This window comes from Mugil cephalus, chromosome 3, assembly GCF_022458985.1.
Source record: "Mugil cephalus isolate CIBA_MC_2020 chromosome 3, CIBA_Mcephalus_1.1, whole genome shotgun sequence".
Classification (NCBI taxonomy): Eukaryota; Metazoa; Chordata; class Actinopteri; order Mugiliformes; family Mugilidae; genus Mugil; species Mugil cephalus.
The window spans coordinates 17,074,857-17,094,339 of record NC_061772.1 but is presented as its reverse complement, the minus strand read 5'-3'; the positions used below and the strand labels follow the sequence as shown (position 1 = coordinate 17,094,339).

Here is a 19,483-nt window from a genome sequence, read left to right as displayed (position 1 = left end):
TGGCAGGGTCGAGCCGCAGGTTCAACCATGGTTCATCCTGCCCTCGGCCTGACACAGCGCACGCCTTTCCAGTTCCAGTCATGTATCTCAATATACAGCATTTACACCTTACATTATTTCATGTTACCTGCCACAGTTTTGTGTTCCTGCTCTGACAGGGCTTCACTTTTCTGGTCAGCAGAACCAACATTTTAGACACCCCAAAGTCTTTCATCTGTTTGTTTTATAATTTTCATTATCACTCCAAGCTAGGTCTCCATCATGAAGGACTAAATCTTTATTTAGAGCCCAAATCTGGTTAAGAACTACATAACTGAGTGAGGTTTGCATGTTTGTGTGTTTGCTAAAGGTTTAAGACAAAGTCATTAATTAAAACTATAGTTTGAATCATCCCATCTAGAAGGTGTTCTCATTTGTTCAACCAAACATGTACATTCACTGTCAAAGTATCCCACTGTGTTTTAAAACCACGCTAAGTCACTAAGTCTGTATCAGTGCACTTCATATATGAATCTGTTGGTAAAGGGGATCCTCTCAGGGGTAAAGAGGGCAGAGTCGGGGACAGAAAGAGGATCATCCCTGGTTCTCACAGCTGAGGTGTGAAGTGACGCCTTCAGACTCATCAGTTCTCATCAGTGTGAAACAATCACACCTCTGCTTAAACTGGATAACACGGCTTCATTAGGCTTCATTAAAGCTCATTAGATTTACATTTACATTTCACCCATATTTCACCCAAGTTTTCTAAACATGAGCATATGTTAACGTAAGACGCAGCAGCGCAGGCTTCAGCTCCACAGTGGAGATAAAGAAAGAAAGAACTGGCCTGCAGCCAAGCTGTGACTATAAAATGATCACGTTGGTGAGAAAAAGAGGGATGTAAAGCAGAGATCAAGAGAGGGGTAGAAGAAGCTGATGTCAGGTTCAAGGTTGGAGTGAGGTGAGAAATGGAGAAACGTAATGTCAACCTACAAAGAGGACATAATCGAACCTCTTCTTCTTTAACAATACGAAACCTCCTGACTCCTAAGACGCTCACACGATTGTATGGATTTTGACTTTGATTTTAACTGAGGTAGCGTCGGTGTGTTGTTTTATCAGTCGAAGGAGTTCAGAACCTGCTACAAAACAGAGATGCATACACATCTCAAGTGTCTTCACTAACAGTTTCCAGCCAGCAAAGTCTGTACAGCCAATTGACTTGATGTCGTGCACTAGCGCTGAATTTTAATGTTATCCTAGAGAGGGGCATGAACCCAAACTCTAACCCCTGTTCAAGCTGTCTGCTAAATTTAAATACAAATCGCTAGCGAATTCTATTATCAGCACGAAAAGGTCCTGTTATTTAGCCTAGCTCACTGACATGGGTTTATCAAAATAATAGAACCAGTCCAGTGGTAAATTGAATGAAGTTTAACAGCACCACAAAATACGTGCTCCAGAAATATATAACAGCTGAAGTACCATCTTTTGGGAATAATAACCTCCATGGAGCAGGACTGTTGAGTGTTTAGATTATATCTGAATGCATTGATTTTCACTAGTGTAATGAACTGATAAGTGAGTGCAGAGATCACATGTTGCATCTGTCCATTGTGTTCCATGTGTTTGAGCCTCGGTTGGTAACACAGATCCAAATTCAGATTGCTAACACTAACATGCTAAATTCAATGTGTTGTCAATACCACTGCATTTTAAAATGTTACTGTGTGTTCCAAGGCCATAGAAGCTTTGCAGGTTAGCAAATCGTTGCTAATTAGCTTAAGATGGATGTAAATGTGATTCATAGCTGTTTAATGCTGGAAGAATTAAATATTAATTGACAATGGCGCACAATAAGTATTGACAGAATGAGAGTTTCACAGACAGGTATTTTAGTTTTGAGCAGAAGTCAACAGAATGAGAGAGCTAACATGTTAGCCTACGTAGACCCATTCTCATTAGTTGAATTTTCTCACAGATTATATATATTATGTCCATGAAGTAAAATGTATTTTTATGGATTCCTCTTTTTACAATAAATCCCAATATTTTTCAACTATAGGACGAGTGTGTGAAACTGGATCCATTAAAATCAATAAAGTTGATTGATCGATTGATTGATTGATCAAATATGTATGAAAGTATCCACTTTTTTGACTTGATTTTGAACTACAGACTAATATTAAGTATGAACTCTATGTAAAACAGTCTCAAAGGCCGATGGACCTCCTGGAATTATTGATTCATTTTACAGGCACAGTGTTGTGCATGTTCTGCGTGTCTTACAGTGTGTGTCTTCTTTACATCTTCCTGTTATACTGTCCAGTTTGCTGACCTTTGTTTTTTTTTTTTTTGTTTGTTTGTGTGTGTTAAAAAGTGAATGCAAGAGAAATCAGATCACCCAAAGCAAAACCCTTAAACATGTGCAAAATGCATCTGCTCTGCCGCAGGGACGAAACCCCAAAAAGCAAAAACTGTTTATTGTTTTGAGCAGGAGTCAAAATTCACACTTCCACTCCTGTAGCTGAATTTTCCCAGACTCAGAAGAGAGGGAGAGAGACGGGGGCAGAGGTACTGAGGCAGGGTCCCGGTGGTGTGTGTTCAGGGGCAGTGTCCTCCGCTATAGACAGTGATTGTTTGTGAGAATCTGCAGAGGTGTCACTTCACACCTCTGGGACCTGGGCTGGACTTATAAACCAGCGGAACAGAGCTGAGCAGCACTCACAGCTTAACAGTCTCAACAATCAGACCACTGAGTCCATCTGCACAACATGGATACCTCCTCGGTCCCTCTTCTCGACTACAGCCTGCAGTACCAGTGGTGCTCCGACTCGGACCTCTCCAGCCTCTCCTCTCCAGAGACCCTCTCCCCTGTCAACTCCATGGACTCCAGCCTCTCTCCTTCCTACCAGCAGCCTCCGCAGTCCACCCCCAAGGCCTCTAAAGCCGGATATCCCCAGAGCCTCAAGTCCTCGCGCTGCTCCCTGTCTGGACGTGGCCGAAAGACTGGCAGAGCCACCCGGATCCGGAGCAAGCAGAGGGAGAGCGCCAGCGAGAAGGAGAAGCTGAGGATGAGGGACCTGACCAAGGCCCTGCATCACCTCAGGTCCTACCTTCCGCCTTCGGTGGCCCCCGCCGGACAGACTCTGACCAAGATAGAGACCCTCCGTCTCACCATCCGATACATCTCCTACCTGTCGGCGCAGCTGGGCCTCAGCGAGGAGGTGCTGTTTCAGAGGAGGGAGCAAGGGGACGCCTCGGCCAGTGACGCCTCCTCGTCTGACATCCTCAGCTACTTCCAGAACGCCTCCACGGGGGGAGAGGAGAGCCAGATGCACAGCCAGGACCTGAACCAGAGCCTCTATCCGGCCCAGTGTTACAGCCAGAGCGGCATGCTGCATTCTGGGAGCTGTAGTTTTGAGGTGGACCCGTACGGCAGACAGTACAGTGAAGCTCCTCAGAGAGACGCGAGCATGGACACCATCCTGCAGTCGCCTCCAGCGTCACAGCCCTCCTGTCAGGTTTGTGAACATCTACCCACTCAGATTATTCGTAATTTCCTGCTCGTAAAACTACACTTTTAGAGTCTTTGACCTTGATACTAACTGATTTTCTGTTGATTTCTTTAATACAGATGTGCGGCAAAGACTTCTGCATCCCACTGGTTCCAAGAGAGTACTGGGGCTAACCGCTCCGGCGCCACGTGATCATCGTCCAACAACAAACTACTTCACTGTTTTTACTGCCTCACTGTGAACCAAGTAATTTATTAGAAATATATATGTTTTTCTACCTTCTATTTATTTTGTCCTATGGATTGTTCCATGTAAATATTGATATGTCTAACAGCTATTTTTATATTCCTTTATGCCACTATTTATAATAAACTATTATAATGCATCACGTCTCGTCCTCATTCAAGGCCTCTCTCCCATGATGCAGTTTGGTTCCTCTCACTCGCCTCACAGCCTGGGTTTGTGAAAAGGAAAACTGCTGTTCCCAGGCATGCATAGTCAGATAAAGGGTTATTCACCACAATTCTATAGGTCTGTACAGTGAAAAAACACATTGTATGAGCACATGCTGGAGATTAGTGGAACAGGTCGCCCTCTGCTGGTCTAAAAGGTTCTGTAGATAAAAAAAAACATCTTTCCACCTTTTTTTTTGCACAACTCAGTTTAACATTATTAAAATTATTAAAGGATAAATTAATATTTCGTGCAGTTTGTCTAACTATAAACTATAAAACTATATTCCAATGTCCATAAAAGTCCAAATACTGTTGCATTCATGCTCATGCTGCATATTTAAACTAACGTATTTCTATTATAATGATGGGTTACATCATCTAAATCCTCATTCCTTGCAGCATGTATGATGATGAAGTTACTCTGAATAAAATATAGAGCTTCATTAGTGAGATTTTATTTTTTTGAATCCCTTTTTATCTTTTAATTAAAATAATTATATTATATTATATTATATTATATTATATTATATTATATTATATTATATTATATTATATTATATTATATTATATTATATCAAATGTTTTAAGACAACCAAAGACATATTAAAATAATTTCTCTCTTGTGGTCTCAGACCTGAGATCAGCCAGGTTATCTAGTTTATTTAGTGTATCCTTGTTAATGGGGCTCTGCAAACACATAGATCCCTGGCACCGCCAAGTCTAGACTAGAAACCTTCCCTGCTCTTACCCCCTTTCCTCTCACCTCCTGACCTAATTACCTGGTGAAGTCAGCCAAGAGGGCTTTAATATTCATAGAGGAGAGCGGATCTGCATATCAGGCTGCGGAATTAGGCCCGGCTGTTTAGTTTGCCACATACGTGTGGTTCATTTGATATGCAGGCAGCAAGCCTAACACAAAGCCTAATATACTCACTTAGGCCTTTCATCATAGCAGAGCTAATAAACTCTCTGGTCCAAAGGGGCTCGGGATGAAAGGGTCAGCACTGCTCTGCTGATTATTCACTCATTACGGGTGAGTAAACACCGTCAGAGCCAATGTGGATTAAGAGAAGGACGATTCTCTTCATCATCAGCCTGGGAGGGGAGGAGAAAGCTGACAGCTGGGGGAAATCTGCAGATGCCTGCAATATAGTTCATATAATTAAAAATATATCTAATATATATATATATATATATATTATATAATAAGGATTTCAGTTGTAAATGCCTCATATCAGTATCACTGTGTATCAGTTATGAGCTGTTGGTATAAAAAATTAAGCTCAATGTTACAAAGCAACAGATCAGTAGAGTGATGAAACAAAAAAGATGAATACTGACAATTATAAAAATACAAAGGCTCAGTTGTTGTTTTTGAGGCTGGTGTTCCCCCGAAACACTTCCCAACTCAAGAAAAACAACCAAAAAAAAAAAAAAAAATACTAAAACCACTGCCTCGGTAAAGTCTGTCTTCAGTGGAATCCTGCTCCTGCTTTGGGTGTTTTTCTTGCATAAGTGAGGCGGCAGTAAGCTGTGCGAGACTGGTTCACACGTCCCACTCATAGGTTGCACCTTCGCTGCAGAGCAGGAGACAAATCTGACACGGTGGTTTGTGGGAACACGGCTCAGGACCCAGATACACAGTAAGAGTGAAAACGAAACCCACGAATGGGATTATGTTAATGTTACACGTCACTTAATGGAATAATAATACCCTCAGCTTCCTGTAGACATTAAAAACATAGAGATTTTGCAAGTTTTGTTTAAAATTCACTAAACTTTCCGAATGCAAAGCTTCGAGCAGAAAATGGCGAAGACCAATATACACCCTGTGACGATGCGCTCCTCACACAGTCATTTGATTTTCACGATGAGTGGTGAATTATACTATAAGTTAAATGATTTGCGTAACAGTAGTTACTGCTGCTGCAGCTTTCTTCCCTTCGAGCTTCTCAGAGCAGTGAGGTCTACTCCTGTCCAAACATCTCGAGGTGCAAACTCCTCACACCTCACAGCTGCCCTGGCACACTTCTACCGGCTTTACCGGTTCTTTATTTCAATCACAGGTTCGTGAAGAGCACTGCTAGCATGTGTCATTATATGAATGAGCATTTAACTACTTTAAGTCACAGCTAATGACACACTATGTATCTCATAATAATAATAATGATAAATCTCATCTTGACCTGTGACTCAGGTAAGACAGGGTCATGTTCCCAGACTGTGTGTAGTGTGAGTCTGAAGTTTACGATGCCAGGTCACACTTGGTCCTGGAGCATGCCTGTTTCCCATGGGACCCCCTGGCCTAGGTGTCATCCCTGCTCCCAGAGCCTCTCAGAACCAGAGGTGGCTGTCAGAGGTGCAACCTCGCACCTCCCACCACATATATGGAGCAGCATCTCTGTTCCTCCTCACTACCCTCTGCCTGCCTTACCAGCAACACACTGCTCAGGGAAGAGCCTACCACTACAGCTACAGACTACTAGCACAGCAGCAGCAGCAGCTATGGAGTCATCCTACTCTACTTCTCTCCAGCTCCAGGACAACTCTTTCCTGTTTGACTGCGAGTCTCTGCTAGACAAATCTCTGGCATATGATCCGGCCTCAGACCCTGGTTACTTCAGCGCCGCCAGCAGCCTGTCTCCCACCTCCTCTGTGGACTCCTTCTGCTTCTCCCCCACCTCCTTCCAGGCTATGAGTAACGAACAAGATGCTTTGGACTGCTTTATCTTCAGCAAACCCGTGGCGCATCGTCCTACCCACCAGGCGCAGACTCCCCTCTGCCCCGCACCCACCTCCTCCGCATCCACCTCCGCTACAAAGAAGTCCAGGTCGAGGTATCCGGGAAAGAAGCGGCAGACCGCCAGTGAGCGGGAGAAGCTGAGAATGAGGGACCTGACCAAAGCTCTGAACCACGTCAGGACGTACCTCCCTCCCTCGGTGGTGCCAGCCGGACAGAGCCTGACCAAGATCGAGACACTGCGCCTCACCATCCGCTACATCTCCTACCTGTCGGCCCAGCTGGGCCTCAGCGACGAAGCACTGGAGCAGAGGAGATCCTCAAGCGCCGTGGAGCAGACCCAACCCCTCAGCCAGTTCCTGGCTCAGCCGACAGCCAGCTACGGCACACAGGAATCAAGGTGTACCAGCGTGAGCACAGCCCAGGTGCCCTCATATCAGGTATGTTCACATCATGGCCACGAAACGATACCTCAACGCATTTTTTTTCTTGACATTATTTACAATGTAGGATTAGTTCCTAATCAAAATCTGTTTTCTGCCTTCAGGTTTCAAGTGGGTTCGCCTTCAACAGCGAGCAGTACTGGATGCTCCAGCAGCAATGTCAAGATTTCACCTTCTCTGGACAATGCTGAGAGACGTGACCATCGCCACCACTCCATGACTTTCATTGCAACAATGACCTCTAACAAAATATATGGACAAAACTGATCCTTTTTGTTATTTTGAACAAAGTCCAGCCTGTCCTTTTCTATTTTCTTTTTTTTTCTTGTATATAGAACTGTATATTTATTAAGCTTTCACAATGTGAACAGAATAAACATTATTTATCATGATAACATTGCTGCTGGATTTTTTCATCCCAAAACTTTTACAGCCTAAACAGATGAAATCACACAGACTCGGTGCTGGGCCTCCACTTCCTAACACAAACACTGCAGCTGTCAGCAGGACACTGAGGTGCTAAACAGGGAGCACATCCCCTCTAAAGTCTTTAAGGAAACACCCCCGCTGAGAGAAGTGGCAGCTGAACCGGGACCAGCCTAATTGGCACCTTTTCGATCCTGTGTAAACATGACTGACAGCTGAGATCCTCGGAAACACTCGTGAAATAAATGAATATTTGGCTTCACATTTAGATCAGAGACTACTGAGCTGGGTTTGCTCCAATACACGACCCAGAGCCGTATATGGCAAGAAACCACTTATGTTCTACTTTATGATCGGATGTTTTACACTTTAATCTGTGTGATCCAGCTGAAATACCCTTGAAGACAAATGTGTACTTGTTTTTAGAGGCATTTTAAGAAGCTTTTTTTAAATATGGAGCAACAACAGACATTTTTATTTTATACACTAAAAGCTGTATAAATGTTGATGAGTAAACTATATTAGATTATTATTATAATATTATGGTTGTAATGAACTTACCAGTCTGCGCAATATATAACACATACAAAAGTTCAGGTATTAAATCAATTTTATAGATAAAAACATTTCATCAAAACTATACATCTAGAAAATCTCCATTACATTCAAAATATACAGTATTCAGGCTCAAAAAAATAAATCTGACTTCAGCTGGAGTGAATCATTGTCGAACTCCTAAACCTCGCTGGAAAGGGAAGTCTTGCTTTCATTGATGAACCATTCGTACGTCTTTTGCTTGTTCTCGGACACCCACTTCATGTTGGCCTTGGTTCTCTCCAGCGCCTGCTCAAGAGACCAGGCGGCCGAGCCCAGCTGTCCCACGTTGTCCTCTTTGAACTGCAGCAGCTAGACAGAGAGAGGGCGAAAGCGACGGGGGATGTAATGCTGGCACTAATGCACGGAGCCTTGAAAGGTGGATGAAACCTCAGTGAGACCGTACCTGATTGTATTCAAACTCAGTGGAGAAACGTTTGGTCACTCCATTGATTAGTCTTCCAAAGGAAAAGGATCCACCGCCATAGCTGATGGAAGAAAGAACAGAAGTTATAAGTCGTCCATCTTTCTACAAATGATAAAGGATAATCACAGCTTCCCTCAGGCGTCATGTACGCATGGGTCTCTAATTCGTGTTGCCCATTCGTCTGCTAAATAAGATACTCAGCATAAAAAGCTCACATATTATGTAACTAAAGAGAAAACTCACTCATTGAATATGTGGCCCCAGTTAGATCTGATAAAGTCCCACGCCAGAGATTGACCGATGGGGTTACTAGCGATGTAAACGATGGTAAAGGTGGCGTCCTGCTTGCGGATCTTTTCTGGGTCCAGGCAATACTGTAGATACCTGCAAACACATTCACAGTGATGAGGAAAGCCACATCAGGAGATGCGGAGAGGTATGGGAAAAATAGGAAGAGGTAAACGCATATCCAGCACTGTGTTGTGTTCTGACCTGTTCAGCAGCCAGGGCTCTTTGGCACAGGACAGAGCGTACATAAGTTTCTCGGCTTCTGAGGCGATGGTGGCGTTCCTGTACATCTCCCATGCGAAGTCCCACTCCTCCACTCCCCCTGCGGCGATCGCGCTGCAGTACACCGTGGACCTCAAGTTGGAGATGATGCTGGAAGGTTCGACAAAGAGGGGAAAGGTGAGGGCACGGTTCCGTCACAGTAACGGCTACTGCATTTTGCGAGGGCATTACATGTTGTCAGCAGGGTTTGCCATCCATTGTTTGAACCAGCCAGAGGTCAGCTCCTGGCAACCTGCCACTCCTGTACTGCAAGCCATGGAGATTGCATTCACCTCGTTGTACCTGGACAGGGATGAAGCAGGGGTCAGGAGAACGGTCACACTGATGAAGTGGTGCATAACAACTAGACACAACCAAACAAGAGCTATGATGATTTAGGAGGCAACATGTTCAAAGGTTTCCATGATGGCCTTAGATGGTAATATGTCGAACGCAGTCAAGGGATATTAACTGTTAGTAAGTTGGGTTAATTATCTGGGCACAGCCGATGCTTGTTGTGGTCAATTTTATGACAATCACCAAAGCAGAGAAAGTGAAGAAGGAGATGGAGCGTACTTCCATTAAGATGACAATGAGTTGGAGTGAAAAATATGCAGAAAACAGTGAAACAGTGTAGGAAAGGTTATATGAGGTTCTGTTTTGGAGGATCAAGAAAGGGTCGGCATATTCTTTGCAAATCATACTTTTTACCGACGGGAGTAATTAAAGTGTCATCTAATCTATACCGAGCTGTATAAATCTGCAGGGATAAAGGCTGATGAAATCTGTCACCCACTAAAAAATGAGGTTGACTTATTTTATGCATCACAAGAGAGCACAAAGGTGCCGTCCTGTCAATAGACTCAGTCCCTTGGTTCATTATACCAGCACGAATGAAGGCTCAGCATGAAATTTTGCCAAAACGATATCCGATCCTTCTGAACACAGGTCGTTTAAAAAAGCAAAAAAACAAATCAACATGTTAATGTCCTTACTGGTCGGTGTGTTTTTCGGGGACCTTGGTCCAGTTGAGAGTGAGATTTTCAAAGTACTGAAACAGAGGGGTGACCTGTTTCTTGATGTAAGCCTGCGGAATGAAGATGAAACATTTAGTTAATTTGCACTTTAACCGCTGTGTGATGAACTGGGGCTACTGTTGTGAGGTGAGGTGCATGAGAGCACAGTGGGGGAGGACAAAAACATCACGCAGCCAGGGGTGAGGTGAGTAAAAGCTTGGTGGCAATTTATCTGCAGTCTCTGAGTGAAATATGAGTGAGGAGAAAAATAGAACAACAAAGTGACATAGAAGTGGAAGAAACTCAATTTTACCTTAGACAGATCAGGCATAACATTATGACCACCTTTCTGATATTGTTTAGGTCTCTCTTGTGCCTCTAAAACAGTTGTGACTCATCCGAGAATAGACATGGGTCCTCTGAGGGTGTCATGTGGTGTCTGCTAATTGAATGTTGTTAGTGGGGGTCTTTGGGTCCTATGGGTTGAGGGGAGGGGCCTCTGTGGGTCATCCCACACATGTTTGATCAGTTTGGGATCTAGTGAATTTGGAGGCCAGGTTAACACCTTGTGCTGTTTTTCATGTCTAAAAGTTTCCCAGCAGAAAAGTGAATTGTCACAAGACATTCAATGTTATTTACTTCTCCTTTCAGTGGTTTTCATGTTGTGGCTGATTGGTTTACACGTCATCTCTCCCAGGTTACTCATCTAAAATGCACAAGGTCAACCTTTCCAATTCAAAATGACCAATCAGGTCAAAACTCTACAATGACTTTGACAAAGGTAACAATAAAAACACATGACACTCACTAAAACTGCTTCCAATAACACCTCATTATACACGGTATGATTTCAACTTTCAACTTCAACAATTAACTATTCCCCCACTGGAAAACTTTCAGAATGTGCAGCTGAATTACAGTTGGCTATCGATTACATACCTGCATGGGTCCGTACAGTTCACTGCGGTCAAACATGAGGAAGAAATAATTTAAGTTGCTTCTGGCTGTCTGCCATGGCATGTACTCCACTTCTTTATTCAGGAACTTGGTCGTCCTCAGAGCCAGAGTCGTGTCCACGATCTTCGCCCTGAAAAATGATCCAAATTATCCTGTTTGGCTTGTCTCTTTTTTTGTATTTGGCAGCAGTTCTTTGTAAAAAAAAAAAAAAAAAAAAAAAATTAAAAAATGACCTCACCTTGCGAGGTTAAAAGCATCATCAATAATCTGAGCCCGGTTGATCACTGGAATATCCTGAAAGGTGAATGAGGACACTGAGTATGGACGTGTCGGTAGTCATTTAGAAGGACTGCAGAGGTACTGTGAGTGTTATACCGCATGTTTGGAGCTCAGCTTGGCCAGGAGGTGCTCCCAGTTTTGAGAGTCATAGTTGACTCTAAAGAAGCCCCTCATATTTATGTTGGCCAGCAACCAGTCATTAGCACCACCAATAGTCATGTTGTTGTTTGAGTCTGGTTGGGTGAAGATTCAAAATGAATTTACTTGTTCATATTGTGTTGATCACATTTACTCTGACCCACATTAAACATTACCTTCTTTTTTAAGAAGCCAGTACTGCTCTTCAGCTCTACCAGGCTTCATCCAGGTTATAGGAACAATCCACTCATAACTGAAGCCAAATCCATCCAACCGAACATAGAAGTGAATGAAAACAGAATGCAGAAAGAGTAGTTCAGCACTGCGCCACCACAAGTGTTCAGCATTGTTCACCAGAAACATTAAAAGCTGGTTCCTACTTGAACTCTGAAGGCGTGTGAACCTCAGATTCTGGGTCCAACAGGAAGTGTTTCTGAGTGATTTGCCCCGTGGTGGTGTCGATGGTGACCACTGGGAAGCCCATCTGTAGGATCCACCGGTTCATGATAGACTCCACAGACTCGGGCAGGTTTATGCCAGCTTTATCCACTGCCTATACAGAGGAACACAGAGATGTATAAAATTTGGCCCATTTTCTGAAGTATTCAGTATTAATTCATGGTGCTGTGACCTCTAATCTGTGATCTCATGTCATTATAATAATGTCATTTGACTGACTGTCTTTTTCACATTTACAAACTCTATGCTACTATGTCTACAGGTAAACTCTTAATTTTATTGCTTATTTTTTTCATACTAGTAAATGCTGTCCACTTTAGTTATTGTTTACTTCAGTGTTGGGATAACGTTAGCTGTGCTTATGCACTTTACCTCTTCACCGTGAGATGGTGAGAAATGTTTATTCGATTCCTTTGTATGTCTGGTACATGTGAAGAAGTTGACAGTAAAGCTGACTTCAACTTACTAACATTAGCTACTGTGGCATTAGCCACCAGAAACTGTGTCAAGATCAAGTTACAGCATGTCTGACTGTACTACAACTACACAAGTATATTTAATGTTTTATTAATTATAACTTTAAATGTGTGTTATGTCTTAACTTTGCAAGCCCAAGAAGCAAACAAGAGAGACAAACACAGCTTGTAAACATGATAGAACATTTAGCTGGTCTTTTAGGGGGATCATCCCTATGTTCCCCGCTTTGTATGTGACCTGGGAACATAGGACCCATTTTTTAAAAAAGGGTTAGGGTTAGGGTTAGAGTTAGGGACCCGGGGAACATAGGACCCGGGAAACATAGGTATGCTCCCCTTTTGGGAGTAGGTGGAGACCAAAACAGAGCTAAAAGGAGGCTAAAGGTCTCCTGAACTTAGAGGATCCAGGAACGTGGCTCCAAATAAATGCCAGAGTTTGTGTCTGCTGCTGGATGTTAGCATAACCAACCAGTTTCTGACACAGTAGCCTGATCAGATTCAAAAGAGGAAGTTTCAGTGCTGTATTTGCTGAAAGTGAGGGAAATACAAATATATCGAACCACTGCTTTAATATAAACTGCATTGCACTGTTTACCTATGTGATGCTATATGATATTTATATAACAGAGAACATGAGGCGTGTGATACAGTTTGCATTAAGAGATAAATGGCTGAACAATGGTTTAAATGGTGTCTTACCATCTGCAGGTGCTTCCACAGGTCTTGGTAGACCGTGTTCTTGTATTTGAACTCCTCTAAATACGTCTGCAGACAGATAAAATTACCCGTCGGTTACACTCATAGCACTTTTGTGGCGAGCAGAAGGAATGAAATGAAGACACGAGAACATTACAAAAAGACAGAAGGATTTGTGCTGATTGCTGGACAGATTCGCCACATATACAGATTAGATGCTCATTAATTTAATTAGCTCCACTCACGTGCAGCCCTTGGGAAAAGACTTTCTCGGTGATAAACTCTGAGAGCATCCTGAGGACCGCAGCTCCCTGTAATGAAAAACAGAGGGGTATCAGCAAGTTTTAGTGGGTAACATATCAGCTATGACAGAATAACTGCAGTCTTCTAATGAAGAGCAGTGATTTGTTTTAAATGTCATTCTGCAACTCTCTAAGAGAGCCTCAGTAGTCCTTGATGAGGGTCATCAAAATGTTAATGGTTTAACTCTTTAACTTTAGCTCGTGTTGTACCTTGCTGTATGTGATGGAGTCAAACAGCCCATTGATGTCCTCTGGCTTCAGGATGTCCTGCTCTCTGGATGAGAGCGGGTGGGAGGAGGCCAGAGCGTCCACACCCATCACACCGATTATCTCATTTAGGACTATTAAATCTTTCTGGAAATTACACAGAAAAAAATGTTGGTATTTCGAGCCGTGGTTTGACAACAGAGAACATCAGGATCACAATAAAGATGTGCTCCACACACAGAGCGCAAAACTGACCATGTTCCACGTTGGTTCAGCATGGTGGGCTCCAAGATAAGAGACGTAGGTGGCAAAGCCCTCGTTGAGCCACAGGTCATTCCACCACCTCATGGTCACCAAGTTCCCAAACCACTGAGAGGAGAAAGCTTCATGTCACCGGATGCTTTTTTAAACATATTTCAAGTTAAAAAATATTTTTGGGTATGCAATACACTCTTCATACCATATGCGCCAGCTCATGGGAGATGACCGTCGCCACCCACTCCTTGTCTCCATTAGATGATACACCTTCATTATATAAGAGGGCTGTTTCTCTGTAGGTGATCAGGCCCCAGTTCTCCATGGCTCCAGCGCTGAAGTCAGGGAGAGCGATTTGATCTAAAAACAATCAGAGAGATCTGTAAAGATAATTTTTTGGGCTGATGGCTGTATATTACAAAAAGAAAAAAAAAGGAATCAAAGCAGTTGTTAAAACTGTACATACCACATTGTGCCATATGATTAATATAAGACTCCAATGGTTCCTACCTGACTTGGTCAGGGGGTAAGGGGAGTTGTAGTAGTTCTCAAAGAAAGACAGAATGGGTCCAGTCTTTTCCAGGGCGTAATCACCCTGGCCTTCCTGTATGGCCTTCCTGCGAGCCCAGATCCTGATCTGGAAAAGGAGTAACAGTTCTTCATTCATGAAACATAAAAGAATGATGGTGGAGCAGAGACCTGAGCTGAGTCCAGCAGAGGGCAGCAGAGAAACACATGCGCCAGTAGCAGAGGGCACTTTACAGTGAGAGGTCAAAGGTCAGAGCCTGCTTCAGCACAGGGACCCACAGCACCACTGTAGAAGTCATTAAATTCACTATATAATAATATTGAAAGACTCGTGTGTCATTCATGTTTAATGATTTCATTTTCACTATTAGCTTAATTGATAATTACCAAAACTTCTGCACCAGGTTTTGTTCCAATGTATGCAAAATCACACACAACAAAAGCCAGCAAGTACGTTGACATAATCTCTGTGGGCTCAAAGCTTGTCTGGATTACACTCTGGCCGTCCAAAGTGATGTTGACAGGGTCTGTGTGGGGTCAAAGAACAGCAGCAGAATACAGAAAAGGGTTTTATGCTTGCAGCTCCAGTAAAATGAGGGTTATAAAAAGATCAGTCGGCATATAGTTTATGTGATTAACCGATAATCGAGCTGCAATAAGCTATGAGTCATATTTAGAGATCAAATTAGTCAGTGTTTTCTGAAACCAAAACCTCGTTTACCACTTTAATATTTTCATTAAAAAAAATTTTAAAAAACACATAAATGAACATAATGTATGTAAAATGTTGCACTGAACGCAGAAAAAAAGAACTTGCCGTGATTCATGCCGTTGGACAGAGCCACAGTCCCATGGGGGTGAATGAGAGTCATGTAGAAGGTGGCTTTCATGGCTGGCTCGTCGAAGCAGGGGAAAGCTTTCCTGGCATCTGTTGGCTGCATTTGAGTCGTGGCCACAATTCTATCAAGAACAAAGTAGAAAACTCAACAACCAGGAACATAACAGGGTGTAAAGCCTGTGAAAACATCACTGTCTTCTATTTAGTTTGTCACCCCTGTGGTTTCAGCATTTCTTTTATGGTGTAATTTTTGATACCACTAAAAGTCATTAAATTCATATTTCACATACCACAGACAAAGATCTTTTTTGTTGTTGTTGTTTTTGTTCATATTTTACTTTATTTTAAGTTGCTTTCTTTCTTTTTAAACGTCAGGTCTAACTGCTTCCTCTTGTTCCCAGTCTTTGTGCTGGAAACAAGAGTCTGGTGGCTGTTGCTGATATTTTGCAGATAGACACAAGAAAGCTTTTTAAATCTCAGCACGTTTCACCCTTGTAAATATTTACAAAGCTCTTGAAACTAAAATGAAATATCTAAAAGTATTGAAATCTGATTCAAACATTAAAATGTGTGTCATACTTTTTCACTTTGTCTTCAAAGTATTCGCTCCTGTAGAAGCCGCCCAGGTCGTCAGCCAGCTCTCCAACGAACTCGGTGAAAAGCTCGTACGTGCTGCCAGCCTGCAGTGGGCTGTTGAGCTTGATCACCAGGTACTGGGTAGGAACCTCCAGCCTGCTTTCTTTTAGGCTGGGCGCGTTTCCATTCAGACCCTTCAGTTTGGCATGGAACCCATCGAACATGGTGAAATTCAGCTTGTTGGAGTGGATGAGGATGAGGTCGGTCTCCTTCACACATTTGAATACCACTGTGGAATTTCCCGAGAAGATGTACAGGCCGTCCGTGTTGGGCTCCAGCCTGGGCCACAGGGTGATGTTGTAGGTCACGGGAGAGAGGGAGTCTGGAAGTCTGTAGCTCTGCCATGGCTCTTGTGGTCCTGGGTCCGTGGTGGTGGTGGTGGTCGTGCTGCTGGGTGCGATGGTGGATAGATGCACCTCTGCATTCTTTGCCTTCTCCTGAGCGTAAACCACAGACAGGGCTATGATGGTGGCCACGGCGGCGACAGCCAAAACCACACAGGTCACTGCCAACGCTTTGCTGAGGTAGACACCTTTCCCCATGTTTCTGCTAGAAGAAGAAGACAGAAGAGGGAAAGTGATGGCTTTTTATGTCCTGCCTTGATACACTCAGCCCACAGTTAATGATTACATCCGTAGGTGTCGTAAACAGCTGAAAGTACAAAACATAAAGTTGTAAAAAGTTTCCAAGATAAGAGCGAGATCCACCTGATCTTCCAAATATCGTAATCGTAATAGCTCAGTCCTCTTTAGAGGCTGAACTGTAAATCGGCTTTTAAACTACATGGGTCTACCCACGCAGTTTTCAAAGTGTACCAAGTGTACGCAGATGTGACCTGATATGATGGTGAAGAAACCACAGCTCCATAAACATGGGTCTACACAATGGGTTTAACTTCACATGTTGTGAAACCGATCAGTTTACTTTAGGTTTAAGAAATGGACACAGTCCAAAGTTTGAACTGAAAATGCTGGCTTTTCGCCAACTGTTTTCTTTCTTTGACCTACGACCAATATTAGGAATCAAACGGATTACTCACATAATTTTGCTGATGGTGCAATTAATCAGCTCCTGTCAAAGTAAATCAGATGCATTCCTTCAAGTGAGCAGAGGGCCAGACACCTGCTTGTTCAAGAAAACCAAATCCCTCAGAGTACGACCTTTATAAGACGCTGTCTCAAAGCAAATCACATGAGGCAGGAAATTTAAATCGGAAATTTTTCTCAAAGTGACGTGTGGCTGATGAGTCAAAAACTAATTTCAGTGTCACTGCCTGTGGTTTTCCAGATGTACGGTATGTTTTTTTTTTTGTTTTTTTTTTGTCAGAACTATGTGAACACACAGCTGATGCCACCAGAACGTAGTCAACAGGTGAGAGGTGAGCGTGTAAACCTTTAGCAAAACAGAAACCAAAAGTGGCTTTTTAAATACAGCTCGAGGTTTCGTCATAGTGTTTTTTTTTATTTTTTTATTATCATTTAATAAAAGTGACAATCGTCAATATTCTGTTTCACTTCTGAATTAACTGCTTATAAATAACCACGAGCCCCAAGGATTTTTTTTGCAGGGAACATGTGCGAGCAATGACGCTGTTTTTGTAAGAAAACACACAACATTTACTGGTAGGATGTTGGTTTTGGCGTTTTCTGCTGACAATAATAACAATACAGAAAATCAACAGCAAAGTCATCCTTTAAATGGGGTTGCTGTGTTGAAGCAGTGTTGGCGGATCGCCGCACATTCAAGGGCCCGTTACCATCCAGCTTTGTGATTCCTAAGCAAAGGAGTGTGATGATTCTGTGGACTACGGATTCTAAATACTGAAGCAAACCAGCCCACTAAGGCAGCCCTTAACATAATATTTGTTTACATCTGGAAACCTGGTAAGAGGTAAAAATGAAATGCCACTGGAAGGGGCTACATCACGCGCAAGCACACACAAAAATACCAAGCTGCTGTGCAAGTCAGTGACAGCTAACCCATCTTCTTACCTTTAGTTAGTTTTCTCTCTTCATCTGTGAATCTTGAAATATTATTTTAAAGCAGTGTTGTACGCCCAGACTGCAAAATTATTCCACAACATTTGCCCACTACAAACGTGCCTGATGATCTGTTAGGGTGATCAGGGGAGGGAAAGCCCACAATGTCCCCACAAGGTCCAGGTCTGATCCAGTCGATTCAGTCTGTGGTAGCTGGTAGTACAGCGGGTTGTTGTGCAATCTAAAGAATAAACGTTGGGAAGAAAAACTTGTTGTATCTTGTCTTAAGTATGAATCTGAGGATACTGAGGGAAGCAGGCATTTATCTATGAATCACCCCCACTCCACGTGCTTCGAGGAGTTTCATTCACTAAAGCTGAAGAGTTATACCTTTGAATTGTTGCACTTTAAGTCGTAGCATTAACTGCAAGTTCACACAGCTGTTTGAGCTCATTACCACCAGGTGAGTTTATATTTTTTAATTTTAAATCTAGTATCTGTAGCGACGTTGGTTGGTGTTTTTAAAGTTACTCAGCTCTGGCTATTTTCTTAGTGCTGGTAACCCTGATCCAGAGGAAAGAACTATAATGAAAGAGACAGCAAGTAGGAGCTTGGCCAAACCTCTGATGGAAAAAGTACTAAGAGAAGTCCATGAAAAGTTTGCGATGCTACGTATGAAACTGGAACTTACCGTTCACAGTGAGAGCTGTAGTCCACAGGGACAACTGTGAAGACGAACACGAATTGGCGTTGGAGAGTGCTGTGAGGGACTGAGGGTCCATAGACTGTAGGCATACATGACGTCATACGCGTGCCCACAGTTTTTCATTTTATTATGCAGTCTGCAAAACTTCTTATCAGCTCATGTTCTGCCCCTTTGACTTTCGGTGTCATAACATGTGTTCCAAACAAGCACAAACTAGAAAAGCTGCTAATCCTGTCTGTTTAATGGGCGCTGAGCTTCTCCGAGAAACTATGCATTCTGTATACCCACACAGAAACACGGTCTTTCACAAAGAGAGCAGCAACCCCAGGAGAGACAGACTATCCTCATTTTGAGTGTCAAATGAGTGTAACATTTCATTTGGTCATTCGCGTGCTAAAAAAATGCAAGCTTGCATTCTGCTATATATCTGATTGTGGAGTAACACTTCCATTGACATGAGTCAAGTTAAAATGATGCATTTCGTATGCATCATTACAAGTGTTTCGGGAAAATTCTTAAATAACCCTACCACTCACAGGATGTTCTGTCACAATACCACTATAGCAAACTACTTAAAACTTACTTTTCCCTGGGGGGACGACTGTACGCTTTCTTAGAAAAACCAGTCGATTTGAGATGATTGCTCAGTGACACTCACACTGCTACACAACAAATGATGAGCTGGCTTAACGTAAAACACTGGTGTAATATTTAGTTAGCTAGTACTGAGTACATGCCACAAGGCTTCTAGTTAGGCCAACTCAATTACTTTAGTACAAGGAGTGTAATTTGAGTTAAACAAACTTAATTGTGTTAAAATAATAATGTTATTAACACAGAAATGTGGCTGCCAATCCGCACCAACCTTTCGGTTATTGGA

The 19,483-nt window shown here is 42.8% G+C and overlaps 3 protein-coding genes across 3 annotated transcripts; 2 read left to right on the top strand and 1 right to left on the bottom strand.

Moving 5' to 3' along the window:
* The first annotated feature begins 2,590 nt into the window (after positions 1–2,590).
* On the top strand, positions 2,591–3,827 carry mespba (mesoderm posterior ba). The gene has a single exon (XM_047581270.1). It carries the CDS (start codon positions 2,754–2,756, stop codon positions 3,564–3,566), a length of 813 nt encoding a protein of 270 aa, XP_047437226.1. The 5' UTR covers positions 2,591–2,753; the 3' UTR covers positions 3,567–3,827.
* A 2,570-nt stretch (positions 3,828–6,397) lies between these two features.
* mespaa (mesoderm posterior aa) lies at positions 6,398–7,326 on the top strand. Its single transcript, XM_047580743.1, has 2 exons — positions 6,398–7,132; positions 7,240–7,326. The coding sequence occupies exons 1-2, from the start codon at positions 6,458–6,460 to the stop codon at positions 7,324–7,326; spliced, it is 762 nt and encodes a 253-aa protein (XP_047436699.1). The 5' UTR covers positions 6,398–6,457.
* Positions 7,327–8,153: 827 nt separating this feature from the next.
* Positions 8,154–18,719, bottom strand: LOC125005061 (aminopeptidase Ey-like). Its single transcript, XM_047580017.1, has 21 exons — positions 18,589–18,719; positions 15,862–16,467; positions 15,262–15,404; positions 14,832–14,971; positions 14,427–14,553; positions 14,122–14,276; positions 13,917–14,030; positions 13,665–13,808; positions 13,398–13,463; positions 13,156–13,221; positions 11,902–12,074; positions 11,698–11,774; positions 11,480–11,616; positions 11,343–11,398; positions 11,087–11,234; positions 10,127–10,218; positions 9,324–9,434; positions 9,075–9,242; positions 8,826–8,966; positions 8,562–8,643; positions 8,154–8,467 (listed from the first exon to the last, which is right to left on the bottom strand). Exons 1-21 carry the CDS (start codon positions 18,702–18,704, stop codon positions 8,297–8,299), a joined length of 3,033 nt encoding a protein of 1,010 aa, XP_047435973.1. The 5' UTR covers positions 18,705–18,719; the 3' UTR covers positions 8,154–8,296.
* Between the last annotated feature and the right edge of the window lie 764 nt (positions 18,720–19,483).

What these genes read in the sequence shown, in the direction of transcription:
- mespaa (XM_047580743.1), top strand. Translation starts at nt 6,458, where the DNA reads ATGGAGTCATCCTACTCTACTTCTCTCCAGCTCCAGGACAACTCTTTC. An exon ending in CCCAGGTGCCCTCATATCAG is followed by an intron (nt 7,133 to 7,239) that starts GTATGTTCACAT and finishes TTCTGCCTTCAG; the next exon opens with GTTTCAAGTGGGTTCGCCTT.
- LOC125005061 (XM_047580017.1), bottom strand. Translation starts at nt 18,704, where the DNA reads ATGACGTCATGTATGCCTACAGTCTATGGACCCTCAGTCCCTCACAGC. An exon ending in ACTCCATCACATACAGCAAG is followed by an intron (nt 13,464 to 13,664) that starts GTACAACACGAG and finishes TTTTCATTACAG; the next exon opens with GGAGCTGCGGTCCTCAGGAT. An exon ending in GCAAACCCTGCTGACAACAT is followed by an intron (nt 9,243 to 9,323) that starts GTAATGCCCTCG and finishes CGAACCTTCCAG; the next exon opens with CATCATCTCCAACTTGAGGT.
- mespba (XM_047581270.1), top strand. Translation starts at nt 2,754, where the DNA reads ATGGATACCTCCTCGGTCCCTCTTCTCGACTACAGCCTGCAGTACCAG.